The sequence below is a fragment of the Heteronotia binoei genome, chromosome 13, assembly GCF_032191835.1.
Source record: "Heteronotia binoei isolate CCM8104 ecotype False Entrance Well chromosome 13, APGP_CSIRO_Hbin_v1, whole genome shotgun sequence".
Lineage (NCBI taxonomy): Eukaryota > Metazoa > Chordata > Lepidosauria > Squamata > Gekkonidae > Heteronotia > Heteronotia binoei.
The window spans coordinates 76,393,207-76,407,670 of NC_083235.1; the positions used below are offsets into that span (position 1 = coordinate 76,393,207).

General features: G+C 43.4%; 1 protein-coding gene across 1 annotated transcript in view; it reads left to right on the forward strand.

Annotated features, from left to right (window-relative positions):
• Nucleotides 1-14,464, forward strand: part of TBCD (tubulin folding cofactor D) — a 275,953-nt gene that overhangs the window by 13,557 nt on the left and 247,932 nt on the right. Inside the window, exons 3-6 of the mRNA XM_060253390.1 lie at nt 449-546; nt 3,439-3,540; nt 4,101-4,247; nt 5,285-5,340. Coding sequence (XP_060109373.1) covers nt 449-546; nt 3,439-3,540; nt 4,101-4,247; nt 5,285-5,340 — 403 coding nt within the window. The remainder of the gene's footprint in view (nt 1-448; nt 547-3,438; nt 3,541-4,100; nt 4,248-5,284; nt 5,341-14,464) is intronic.

The following is a 14,464-nucleotide window of genomic DNA, read 5'->3' on the forward strand; positions in this document are numbered from 1 at the left end:
CCCCACCCATCTCACAGGGTGTCTGTTGTGGGGGGAGAAGATATAGGAGATTGTGAGCCACTCTGAGTCTCTGATTCAGAGAGAAGGGTGGGCTATAAATCTGCAATTCTTCTTCTTCTACTTGCATTCAGGGAAGTGGCAAGAAACTATCTCTGAATCTATTTAAAAGCAAGCAGCATTAAAAAAGCTACAGACTTAAGTGGATTAGATAATGCTAGATGTGGAATAGGTTTCAAGATCTACAGAAATATGTACAGAAGAGTGTGACAGATCCATTGAAAAAATGTTCTACTTCAAAGATGTCTTCTGAAGCTCTCATCATAATTGATATTTGCCTTCCTTTTACAACTTTGCAATAAGATGCCTATGTATTAAAAAGGTGTGAATTTAAGTATTTTGCAGACTAATCCTGTTTTCTCCCCATCCCCCCTTTCCCTCATCTCTGTAGAATGGATGTTGACTTTACTACTAGATATTATCCATGATGAGGCATCTCCACCTTCTCTAGTTCATCTGTCTTTCAAGTTCCTCTACATAATTTCAAAGGTACATTAAATTGCAGTATACTAGAAAAAGTATAGCCCACTCATTCAGTGACATAAAAGAGATATGTACTAAAGCATTAATGTATTATCTTGAATAGCAGTGGCTGTTCCAGGCTTTGACTGCCTGGAGGGGCATGGCAGAAGTTTTTGAAATAAAATATTACTATGGGCAGATTTGCATTAACGGGTGTTGTTAAGCATTTCATCTTAGCCATAGATTGCAGTGTGTTGTGCAGAACTTGGTACTGCATAAACAAACTACTGTATTTTTCGCTCCATAAGATGCACCCCCCCAAAAAAAAAGTGGGGGGGAAAAGTGTGTGCATCTTATGGAGCAAGCGGCAGCAGCAGCAGGAGGAGAAGGAAGGGGGGGCGCCTTCGCTTTCCGTGCCTGGAGCTGCAGCGGAGCCGCAGCCTGCAAATGCCTGTTGCTTGGCTCCGGCTGCGCGGCTCTGACACCCCCAGCAGAGGTGGCTCGAAGGTTGCAATGCCGCCTGCAGCAGCATCCCCGATGGCTGTGCCGCAAAGCGGCGAGTGAGCGTGGTGAGAGGGGGGCTCTGCCTCCTGGAGCGCCTGCCCCCGCCCCTGCCCGGGCTTCTTGGCGCTGGGAGGTGCAGGCAGCAGATCGCCCCCCCCCCCAAGGAAGGAGGCCGTGCGGAAGATGGCTACTCTGCTGCGGAAGATCAGGCTGATCCGCCTGCACAACCACAACACGGAGGACCCGAAGCATCACCCCCCCCACCCCCACGGCAGCTTCCCGCAGGGCTGCGGAGCAAAAGCAACCAGAAGAACAAAGTGCTGCTGCCGCTGCCTCCTCCCCTGCAAGGCACGCCGACTAGCGGCTGCGGCAGCCCCAGCAAGGAGAGCTGCAGCAGCAGCAGCGGCAGCGGCCCTGCCGTGCACAACAAGCCTCGCCAGGTGCTGGAGCCAGCCCGGAACCCACCACTGCCTCCCCCTGCTGCCGCCGCCGGGGCCAAGGGCTCGGGCCAGGAGCAGCCATCGGGGCTGCTGCCACGGCTGCTGCTGGAGCTCTCCTTGCCTAGTTTTTAGAGGAGGAAAACAGGAAAAACTAGGTGCATCTTATGGAGCGAAAAATATGGTACTTTTAATGCTCTTGATATCTAAGTGGATGCTGAGATCAAAATTATCCTTTGCAAGCATGCTACTTGTAAGAGCCAGTTTAGTGTAGTGGTTAAGAGCAGAAGACTCTAATCTGGAGAACTGGGTTTGATTCCCTGCACCTCCACATAAAGCCAGCGGGACGACCTTTGGATCAGAAGTGCGTGTGTTGAAACAGGTTGTTCTCAGTGGCTCCATGAAGAATTGTTTTGTTGAAAGAGGGATAGAGCTGATAAAGACATTCGAAACTGCCCATTAATTCTGGCAAAGATGAGTCCTCTCTCTTTTCTGGAGATCCTGTTTTCCAGTCTCCTTGGATTTCTTTGTTCGTTACCGTTAAATCTTGACTCAAGGTCGCTCCGACACAAGCATTGACTGTTTTGGAAGTGAATTTAGTAAACATGCCAGCTAGAGAATCTGGGAAGTATAGTGATGTTTACCAATCTCCCTGTAGCAGCTTGCATGGTGATTTAAAGAGACAATATTTACTTTGGAATCCGGGACTGTGGCTATTGTAAATTGTGGCTGTGGCTATTGTAAATTGTGACAGTGGCTATTATATGATTGTGTATGTAAAAGTTCTGTATGTATAAGCAGTAAGAGTATATTTGGTTGTATATGTGTATGGAAATTCAGAGAGCACTGAGATCTAGTTCTCAAAATCTTTTAAAAGTCCCTGGACCAAGGGAGGTCAGATTGAAGACAACGAGGGAGCAAGCCTTCTCAACAATGGCTCCCCAGTGGTGGAATCAACTACCAGAAGAGGTGCGAGCCCTGCAAGACCTAAATCAGTTTCGCAGGGCTTGCAAAACTGTCCTCTTTCAGCTCGCATTAAGATGAAACCCGGGAAACGACACCTAGCCATCCTATATATAGTTTGAACTGTAGCACCGAAATCTATAATTTATAATGGTTTAACTGTCTTTCTAATTTTAATTTATGAATGTAATTTTATCTATTTTAATTGTTTAATTGTTTTTTGTAATGATTGTATTTTATCGTAATCATGGTGCATACCATGTCGTGTTAGCCGCCCTGAGCCTGCCTTTGGCGGGGGAGGGCGGGATATAAAAATAAATTTATTATTATTATTATTATTATTATTATTATTATGGAAATTCAGAATATAAATTTGGTATTGTGTATAACATTGTTCTTTTGGTGCTTGCTCCCTCAGTCATATTCACACCAAAGACTGTATAGCGCAGGAAAACATAGTGCTGGATTCCTTTAGGGAGGGAAGCTAACCACTATGTGCCTTGTTGATAATATATCTATAAACTTTCAATGCCTCTGAGTTTCCCATCATGTGTGTTGGTAGCCTGGCTGGTATTTCTGACAGGGAAGCGGCTCTGCTGCTGTCCATTTAGCTAGGAGAAAGGGATATGTAAGTGCCAGGAAGATAGAAGTGGTGACGGGGAAGTAACAGAGCTGTTCAGGACTGTTTGTAAGAAGTGGATGAGTCGTTGATTACTAAATGAGACTTGGTGCTTGGCAAATTACTAATTTATTTGTTAACCAGTGTGGTTTAGCATCTGATAAATGAGATCTCCCTCATAAAAGCTGGTATTTGAGTAAATCTAGTTAATATTTAAGGCTATGCTGTTAAGTTCAGAAGAGGTCTTGATTTTTGTTTGAAAACGACTCACATAAACCCCAAGCAAATCATGATGTCTTACAAATGCCATTCACTGTTTTCAACCCACTGTATGCAAAATATTTTCAAACTCTCTTTGTTACTGTAATTGTGACACTATTAAAATTTTATTACCAGGTGCGGGGGTATAAAACTTTCCTGCGGCTGTTTCCTCATGAAGTAGTTGATGTGCAGCCTGTCTTAAATATGCTTGAGCATCAGAATCCAAAAGACTATGAGGTTAGTTGTTTGTCTTTCACACACCTAAAATAGTTAAATAAAGGCTGTACAACTGTACATTAAGAAAAACAGGAATGGATAGATGGAGGGGTAGGTATTACATATTTGTTTAAAAGATGGTACTGCACATTTTTTGATTTGCACTTTTTTCACTATTTGGATAAATGTTATTTCAGAACTGCAAGCAAATCCACCTTTGGGGACTTCCTATTTATGGCTTTCTATTTTTTTATTTAGTTTGAGAAAGGAATGTCTACCTTTTATTGGCATGTCTCAGAAACCACAAATTTGTTTGGCATGAATCACTGAGATGGCATTTAGGTTTATTGTCGTGGCAAGCAGCCGTTGACTCAGATTTATTTCAGCGCTGCCCTTCCAAGTTTTATAAAATCATGGCGGAATTGCCATACAAAGGTTTTATTTTTTTCCTACATCTGTCTTTAAAAGAAATAGTCTGGTTTTTGCATCTGGAGATAGTTTTCACACATTGATGTTGTAGTTGTTTTGGGTATATGGACTATATATTTTATAGGGTGTTATATTTTTGATGCCCTTTTTAGACCTGGGAGACTCGCTACATGCTTCTGTTGTGGCTGTCTGTAACATGCTTGATCCCTTTCGATTTGGCACGGCTGGATGGAAATCTCGCCTCTGTAGAAGGATATACTCGAGTACCAATAATGGATCGCATTCTCACAGTGGCAAAAGTAAGTGTTATTTGATTTAATATGTAATGATTTTCTTGTGCTTGTGAAAGTAGAATGCATATTGTATTGTGCTGTTGATTTACATTTTATTTTGCTATGAATGTACATTGTAATCTGAAGCAAAGTTACACCCTGATTTCAGTGGACTTGCAGTTGACAGTGTATTGGAACTGGGCCTTGAAGACCTAGGTTAAAGTTTCACAGTACTTGTGCGTCTTTTGCAAATCAGTATTTTTATGCTGACTACTTTGGAAAACAATAAGAGCCACATAGAATAAACATCAGATGTTTGAGAGCTGCAAGACATGAATGTCAGATGTTTGAGAGCCACAAGGAAGGACAGAAGGAAAGGTGGAAGAAAAGCAAATATATGGGGAAAGGGAGGGGGAGGTAGAGGTGGAAAGAAAATAACTTTAATTTTAAATGCATTCTCCAAGCCATCAGTTGGCTTGGCTTGGAGAAGTGATTTAAAGAGACAAATATCTTTTCCAAGCCGGGCAATGGGGGCTGTGAGAACCACACAATATGTGCGAAAGAGCCACATGTGGCTCCTGAATCAGTTTGGCCACCCCTGCACTATAGCTAGATCCAACAACTTTTCTTTTTAATGTTCTCAGTGTAGCATAGAATTGGATTTCCAGGGCTGCAGGATTGTGTGGATATTGGTGGCCCCCAAGATGTCATTTCAGTCTGAGTGTCATCACCTCTGCTCCACTTCATTAGCTGTTGCTTGTTTGGCAATGCTTTACTCCTTGTCACTTAGAGAATAGAAGCTTAGAAGCGTGTTGGTAGCAGTGACACACAAGGTACAATCTACTGAACTTGCTGTGTAGATTTGTCTTGGTGTTCAGACCTGCACCACGTACGTGCTAGGTTAACTTTGTAGAGAGTGTACACTTAAGTGTACACTGGTTTGCACTCATCCTGACTCACTTGGATGCAAAAATGAAGAATGTATTTACAAATACTGTGTGCACTCAAAGAACTTCCTCTGTACTGGCTAGGTATTCTAACTCAATTTTGTTTCTTCTTCCTAGTCTTACCTAGTTGTCAGTGACAAGGCTCGAGATGCAGCTGCAGTTTTGATATCAAAGTAAGTCTCTGTCAGTGTTTACTACCTTATTTTTAGTTTCTGAAATATTGTGTTTAACAGTATCAGGATAATGTATGGATTAGACATTGAAACAGAGGCCTTAATTGTGTCCTGGTGGTTGATTAATACAAACGCATGAAGCTGCCTTATCCTGAACCAGACCATTGGTCCATTAAAATCAGTATTGTCTACTCAAACTAGCAGCAGCTCTCCAGGGTCTCAGGCAGAGATCCACTTTACCAAATGCCTGGTTCTTTTTATTGGAGATGCCAGAAATTGAACCTGCAACCTGTATTACAAGCAGAAGCTCTGTCACTGAATCACAACCTCTCCCCATTGCTGCTGGATGCATTGCTGTATTGAAGTCTTCTGCTCAGATACATGGACTGTTTATTTAAAAGTTTCTATGCTGTCTTTATGCTGGGACTCGGCATTCAAAATGCCTTGTAAATTCATTTTAAAAAAATAAAGGAGAGCAATACAATAGTTAAAAGATTCAGCAGTCAACGCAAAAAATCCAGTTGCAATTCTGATTACTGAGACCATAATGAGGGAAGCCCTTCCAGGTTTCTTAGTTCTTCATCCTGAACAGTGGGGGTGGGGTGGGTGGGTATGCTCACCCAAGAGACTTTCCCCTTCAGGGCACTCCCTGTCCCAAAGATCACTGGCATTGATTGTGTAGGCCTGGTTTGGGACCGAGGTAAGCTTGGATGTCTTCCTGGTGTACTGTCTGCCTAGCATACCAGCAGACAGCCTCCCAAGCCTGTTTGAGATGGAGGCTGCCTGTGCCTCAGAGTTCCCAAGACTTGTAGTCCTTGGGGAGTTCACCATCCATGCCAGTGTTGCCTCCTCGAATCAGGCAACAGACCTGGTGTCACCGATGGCAGCACTGGGACTCACCCAAGTTGGATCAGGGCCGACACATCAAGTGAGCCTGTATGGAAATGTTGCTAGCCCAGATCTTTAGAGCAAGCTGGAAATCTGGTACATACTCTTTAAATAGCCACAGCTGTGAGTAATAAACTCTTGGTCTTAACTAGCAGCAGAGTAGCAAAAAAGAAAGGAAGGAGGAAGTTTTTTTCTTGTTGGTGAAGGTTGCTAGTGGGGGAGTAAGAAGAAATAGCAATTTTCACTCCTCAGACATTTGACTGTTTGAGTTTACTGAGTTGAACATGCTCCTTTTGTTGCTTCTGTTTGTTCCGGGGCATTGTCCCGCAGCCTGACTTGACAAAAGACTCTGATGCTTAATGAGCGTTCCTCCCTAATCACCAAGCCGGTATGGGGTTTTAATGACTTGCCTGATTGTTCATAGAACTCACTGTTGCAATGACAGTTGTGTTTTTGTTTTAATCTGATTCCTCTTTTGTAATAAATCCTTGTTGGACTTTAATTGAAGACTGAAGTGTGGAACAGCATTATTTGCAAGTGCCTTTTGCCCCTATAGTCTAACCCTAGATCCCGAAAGAGCCCGTTGTTCACACTGAAATGAGAAGCTTAATGCTGTGATTAGAGAATGTAGAACAGGGTTCCTAAATAATTAAGCTGACAAACTGAAGAAAGAATTGAAACGTCATCAAAATCTAAAGAGACGTCTTTTTAAGAAAGTGGTTGTGTTGAAGCTACACTCCTCAGGAGCACCCACTTTGTGAATTTCAGTTGGACTATTTCCGAGTTTGGACTTATATCTTTTCATTTGGTTTTTTTTTGGCCCCTTGGGGTTTTCTGTTACTTTAAAAGGCCCTAGCACCACCAGCCTCTATCATTATTGTATTGTCTATTATGTGTTGTACACAATCCTTATAATATATTTTTGCAAACTGAAAGACAGTGTAATACTTGGTGGCTTTGATCAGTTGACTAATTACGCCAAGTGCCCTTCAAGCAGCATCCTCTCCATCTCTGGCAGAAAACACCCCCCTGGCATACTGTGGAACTTAGGGGGATGAAATGGGAACTCAGACAACTGGACAGAATTTGGTGGTTAGTTCATGATGAAGCCTCAAGAGCATCTTATAGGATGCTTATGAAATCCTATGAGATGGTGGTGAAGGCTGCAAAGAAAGAAATTTGTGCAGTGTACATTGTGTCTGCTAGCTCTTGTCGGTGTAATTATTTAGGATAATTAGGTCTCTTGCATTCCTCTCAGAGAGGACCTAGAATATTAGAAATTTGGCAATATTCTGTGAGGCATTTGCAAACTTTTTTGCAATGTCTTGTTGTTCTTCCTCTACCTCCCAACCAATGTTGATACAGTATGTGAACTCGAAGTCCCTTGGCTGTTTTTGGAGTTGGTTCTTGACATGTTCAGCTGGCTCTCCCAAGCTGATGTTGACAGGGTTCTGGGTGCTGGTAGGTTGACCATCTGCCTCTTAGGTGAAGGTCCCTGGGGGATATTATCAACCTGTCTCTAGTTTGGGGGATTTTCCCAGAGGGGCTGAAACAGGTGGTGGTTGTCCCGCTCTTGAAAAAACCTAACCTAGATCCTGTGGACCTAACCAATTACTGCCCAGTTTCGAGCCTTCTGTTCCTGGGTACGGTAATTGAGACAGTGCTGGTTGAGCAGCTCCAGAAATTCCTGGATGACACATTGGTACTGGACCCATTTAAATTCAACATCCACCCCGGCCACAGTGATGGCACTGGTTGCCCTGATCTCTGTAGGCAGCTGGATCAAGGCAGGTTGGTACTGCTGATACTATTCGACTCTACAGCACAGTCGGCTATAACTTGCTGACTCACCACCTTGCTGATGTTGGAATCTGTGGGGTAGCCTTACAGTGGTTTACTTCATCCTTCTAAGGTTGGGGACAAAGGCTAAGACTTGGAGGGCAATGTCTCTGAGGTACCCATTAAAGCATTCCTCTTCCCAATGTTGTTTAACATCTATATGCACCCCCTCACCCAGCTGGCATGGAGTTTTTGGCTGGGGTGTCATCAGTATGTGGATGACACCCAGCTATTTCTGTTGATGGGTGTTCAGCTGGACACTGCTCCCATTAATTTTAGCCAAGGGCCTAGAGGTCTCCTGAAAATGAATCTGGGTAAGACGGAGGTTCTGTGACTGAGTTGTGAAGAGCCATGGCTGGAGTGCCATCTCCCAACCCTTGAAGGCATGCCCTTAACAGCAGCATTGACCGTCAGGAGTCTGCGTGTGACTCTGGATGCCATCCTGTCTGTGGAGGCCCAGGTTTTGAAGGTTGCCAAGCTGCCATTTTTCCAACTGGCTCTCTACCTGTCCCACCCCAGGATAGGCTACCATAATTCTCTCTGCATGGGCCTAGCCTTGCGCCTGACCTGGAAGCTCCAGCTGATTCAGAATGCAACTGCAAGGGTTCTCATGGGGAACCCCCAAAGGGCACATGTTCAGCCTGTGCTGTGCGAGCTGCACTGGCTTCCAGTGGAGCACTGGATCAAGTTCAAGGTTTTGGTCCTGACTTTTAAGGCCATTAGCAGTCAGGGGCCCACATGCCTTTGGGACCACCTCTCTCAATATGCCCCCAGAAGAGCACACTGCACTCAGGGAATAAGAACTTAGTGGTGGTCCCTGGCCTGAGAGAAACCCAGCTGTCCTCAACTAGGACCAGGGCTTTTTTTGACCCTGGCCCCCACCTGGTGGAACTCTCCGACGGAGAACATCTGTGCCCTGATGGACTTACTGTCTTTCTGCAGAGCATGTAAGGCAGCAGTGTTCCTCCAGGCATTTGGTTGAGGACAGTGATGGGATAGCACACAACCTGGCACTCTCACACGCTCTTCCCCCTCCTGGAAAACCCCCAGGAGTCTCAGGAACTGTAATTGGTTTTTTGCCATTTTATAGTAACTGTTTTTATCTGGACTTGGTTTTAATGTTGGTTTTTACGTAGATCGCTTATTGCACATAAACTGTTGTCAGCCACCCTGAACCCTGTTCTTAGGGAAAGGCAGCCAATAAATAACGTCTTCAAATAGCATTATTAATAGCACCAGAAAGGGGGACGGGGTGGAGACAAACCCCACATCAAGAATAAAGCCTCCTCTTCAAGGCATGGCTGAGTAGGTCAGAGTTTGCTTTGCACATAACAGATGCTGCTGTGGATTTCTGTGAAGAAATTTTGTAGGAACAAAAGAAGATATGCTGTCTCTGGTAGATAACCACCTAACTTCTGAAGAGGGGATTACTTGCAGGAGAATCTCTCATGATGATCTTAGCTAGTGGGTAGGTTTGTATGGCAGCAGGAAGTCCTTCAGGCCATTTAGGATGCTATATGTTACCAACAGCACTTTTGATTGTGTCCAGAAACAAAAAGGGAGCCATTAAAATCTTCAAGCCCTTGAAAAAATATGCTGATTGAATTGAACTTTTTAAAACAACCTCCTCTGCACATTCTGTACTAGTTTCAAAACATGTGTGTGTGTGTGCATATATAGTGCATCTGTGACAAAACCATCCTTTCAGAGGAAGATTCGCAGCAAATGTATCAGCCACAGTTGGTAGAAGATGCTGTGCTCTGTGGATGCCACTTCTGTATTTATAAGCAATGCAGGGTATAAGAGCACCTGCAGACCAAGAGCCTGATCAAAACAGAGATCGATTTGGCATCTATGATCTAGTAAAACTTTCAACCAACAACATTTCCTCCTTTTCTGGATTTAGCTTCAGTTTGTTTGGTCCCATCCATCTCATATTCGACTCCTGGCATCTGTTTAAATGAAAAGTAGAATCAAAGTTAGTCACTAAATGGTTTTCATTTATTTTTAACAGCTCAGTCTTACAAACTGCTGCGGTAGTTTTTATGTAAAAAATATGCATCCCTTATGATGATATCACAACTGGGTGTCTTGCGCTCGGGCACTGAACATTTCCACACAATCTCCTAAGGGTTGTATTGATTTAATTTCCTTTTCATTTCCAATTTTTCCTCATGTTTTTACACAAATTGATGTTTTCTTTTGATTACATTTTATCACATCGTGTATGCTGTTTTGTCCCGCTGCCTATGATGTTTTATTCTGGCCATCTTTCAGGGAGCTCAGAGTAGGTCACATGGATCTTCCCTTTCCCATTTTGCCCTCACAACTGTGATGTAAATTTAGGTCACCTGTGCATGGCTGAGGGGGGGGGGGGGCGGTTTGAACCCGGGTCTTTCCACGCGGTCTCATTGTGCTGATTTTATAGTGGTAAAATTGGTTAGGAGTGGAGAACTAGTATACTGTTTCCAAATGTGTCTTACGGTGAAGAAATGTTAAAGCTAAGAACACTAAAAATAAAAGGATCTTCAGCTTTATGGAAAGTGAATGATGTAATGGGCTGCAGTGTTTTGGAATGAAGATGTTGATTTCTAGTGACACCTAATGGGAATTGTTGGAAGTCTGTTATAGGAATCCACCAGCATTTGGTATGACTTGAATCATTCCTTGTGTGTGCAGTTAATAGATGTGTGGGAGAGCAGTGCTAGATCTTTGTTGTGCCTGCTTTCTTAGCAATTCCAGAGTAAAAACAGAAATGTTTTTTTCTTTTCCCTTGCAATTTGCCACTGTCTTTTAAGGCACAGTTTCCCAAGTCTACACCAGTGGATGCCAAGGTGCCCACCACTACTCTTGAGGTGCTGACTAGGTTTTTTGGAAAGCAGGTGGGGCAGTTGCAAGGTATGGCTTGTTACCAGCTGCCATCATTCAAATGGAATGGTTTTCATGGATACAATAGCAGCCATACCCACTGGGGGGATCAGGAGGCCTGGCAAGCATCCGGGGTTTCCTTATTCAATGTGCGCTTCCATTCCAACTTCAGACCTGACTGACTGTTGCCATGAGCTTCTTTCACAAAGCAAAGAGGGAACTACCATATGTTCTAGTCTTAGAGTTCAGGGCTCTGGGCTATTCCCTGAGGGGAGATGTAAGTATGCAGGGGTAGAAGCCTCTACACTCCTTTTCCAAGTTTGTTGTTCTCCCAGGGGCTGGACCAACCAATACTAATACTAAACTTGACCAACCAGCGGCTAGACTCTGAGTAAGGAGACTTAATGTGTTCAGTCTTTGCAAGGGTGGGGTATTGCTTTTTGCTTTGCCTCCTGTGGCAGCCATTTTGGGGCTGGTTCTGCCTTTTGTGGCAACCCCCTCAAAATCCCAAAGGTCTTATACAAGGCGAGGACTCCTGCTTTATGAAAATAAGAGAGCAAAAGATACAGAACATTATTGCCAGTCTGTAAATAAAATTCTGTGGAAGGACAATAAATACATTTAAAATAATTCAAATAATGATTCTCCCCCCACCCCACCCCCCCTTATTCTCCCCTACCTTCCAGTTGCAAAATGGTACTTGTGCTCTGAGCAATGAATGAACTACTGGGGCCACTTTGCTTAAATACAAGCTATGTGAAACAACGCCCATGCAAGTAAAAAGTAATCTCTGCCCTTCTGTTATGTTGTACTCCAGGTATGTCTGATAGGTAGATCGTGATCTATCAATAGATCGCGGAGGGATCAGAGATAGAACATCAGCCCCACTTGGTCTCATGGTTTGCTGGACAGGTGTTGGAATTTTTTTGATGATTGTTTGGTGTGGTGGTATTTGATTATTGGTGCCAGTATGATGAACACAAGTTATTGAGGAAGACTCAGCATGGGTTCTGTAAGGGAAGATCTTGCCTCACTAACCTGTTACAGTCCTTTGAGGGGGTAAGAAAAATGTAGACAAAGGGGACCCAAAAGATGCTGTTTACCTTGACTTCCAGAAAGCTTTCGATAAAGTTCCTCATCAAAGGCTCCTTAGTAAGCTCGAGAGTCATGGATAAAAGGACAAGTTCTCTTGTGGATAAAAAACTGGCTAATTAATAGGAAACAGAGAGTGAGTATAAATGGGCAATCTTTGCAGTGGAAGACAGTAAGCAGTGGGGTGCTGTAGGGCTCAGTATTGGGTCCCATGCTCTTTAACTTGTTCATAAATAATTTGGAGTTGAGAGTAAGCAGTGAAGTGACTAGGTTTGCAGATGACACTAAATTGTTCAGGGTGGTAAGAACCAGAGAGGATTGTGAGGCATTCCAAAGGGATCTGTTGAGGCTGGGTGAGTGGGCGTCAACGTGGCAGATGAGGTTCAATGTGGCCAAGTGCAAAGTAATGCATATTGGGGCCAAAAATCCCAGCTGCAAATATAAGTTGATGGAGTGTGAACTGGCAGAGACTGACCAAGAGAGAGATCTTCGGGTCATGGTAGATAACTCACTGAAAATGTCAAGACAGTATGCAATTGCAATAAAAAAGGCCAACGCCATGCTGGGAATTGATAACTAATCAGCCAGTATCATATAAAAGAGCCCTGTGGCGCAGAGTGGTAAAGCTGCAGTACTGCAGTCGGAGTCCTCTGCTTACGACCCGACTTTGATCCCAGTGAAAGCTGGTTCAGGTAACCGGCTTGAAGTTGACTCAGCCTTCCATCCTTCTGAGGTCGGTAAAATGCATACCCAGCTTGCTGGGGGGAAAGTGTAGATGATTGGGGAAAACAATGGCAAACCACCTTGTAAAACATCTGCTGTGAAAATGTTGTGAAAGCAACGTCACCCCAGAGTCGGAAACGCCTGGTGCTTGTACAGGGGACCTTTCCTTCCCCCCAGCCAGTATCATAATTTCCCTGTATAAATTGATGGTGTGGTCTCATTTGGAATACTGTGTTCAATTCTGGGTACTGCACCTCAAAAAGGATATTATAGCATTGGGAAAAGTCCAGAAAAGGGCAACTAGAATGATTAAAGGTTTAGAACACTTTCCCTATGAAGAAAGGTTGAAACGCTTGGGACTCTTTAGCTTGGAGAAATGTCGACTGCAGAGTGACATGATAGAGGTTTACAAGATTATACATGGGATGGAGAAAGTAGAGAAAGAAGTACTTTTCTCCCTTTCTCACAATACAAGAACTCGTGGGCATTCAATGAAATTGCTGAGCAGTCGGGTTAGAACGGATAAAAGGAAGTACTTCTTCACCTGAAGGGTGGTTAACATGTGGAATTCACTGCCACAGGACGTAGTGGTGTAGCCAGCTTCAAGAGGGGTTTGGATAAAAATATGGAGCAGAGGTCCATCAGTGGCTATTAGCCACAGCATATTGTTGGAACTGTCTGGGGCAGTGATGCTCTGTATTCTTGGTGCTTGGGGGGGGGGGGGCAAAGTGGAAGGGCTTCTAGCCCCACTTGTGAACCTCCTTTTTTTTTGCCACTGTGTGACACAGAGTGTTGAACTGGATGGGCCATTGGCCTGATCCAACATGGCTTCTCTTATGTTCTTAATTCTTATTGTTACTTTTAGAACAGCATGTGTGGTTTTGGCATCATCCAGATGTTTTCAGTTCCTGTTAATCTTTAATACTTTGGGACAGTGACAGTTTTGGATCAGATTCAGCCACTGTTAACTTAGCACCCCAGTATAACGAAGATGAGTGTTCCAAAGAAGAGCAAAACCTACCACTTTCATGATGAATGGGCAATGGACTACTTCTTCATCATGGTGAAAGATAAGTGTTGCTGTTTACTTTGTAACGCTGCTGTATCCTTGCTCAAAAAGGGTAATCTGGAGCGTCATTATGAGGCTCTGCATAGCAATAAGTTTGATGCTAATTTTCCACTCAAAAGTGAAATTCATAAAGTGAAACTCAAAGAACTTAAATTTAAATTGGCTGCACAGCAACAGTTGATGGCAAAGCCAAGGTCACATTCGGTCAATGCAACCATGGCATCCTACAAGGTCAGCAACCTGATCGCAAAGAAATGCAAACCTTTCAATGAAGGAGAATTTGTAAAAGATTGTTTCTTGAAGCAGCAGACAATCTTTTTGAAGGATTTAAGAATAAGAAAGAGATCATAGCTGCTATTCAAGATGTACAGTTGTCAAGAAACACCGTTCTGCGGCATATAGAAAAGATGTGTGGAGACACAACTGAACAATTGTTGGAGGATGTTTCAGTTTGTGTTGCTTTCTCACTCTAACTGGATGAATCTACAGACATAAGAGACATAGCCCAGTTACTAGTCTTTATGCGGATGGTTTTTGAAGACTTCAGTGTTAAAGAACTACTTGGAATGATTTCTTAATTTTTTTTTGTTTAAACAATTTATTGTACTGTAATATATTGTAATCGCACTCATCATTTGTTATTAA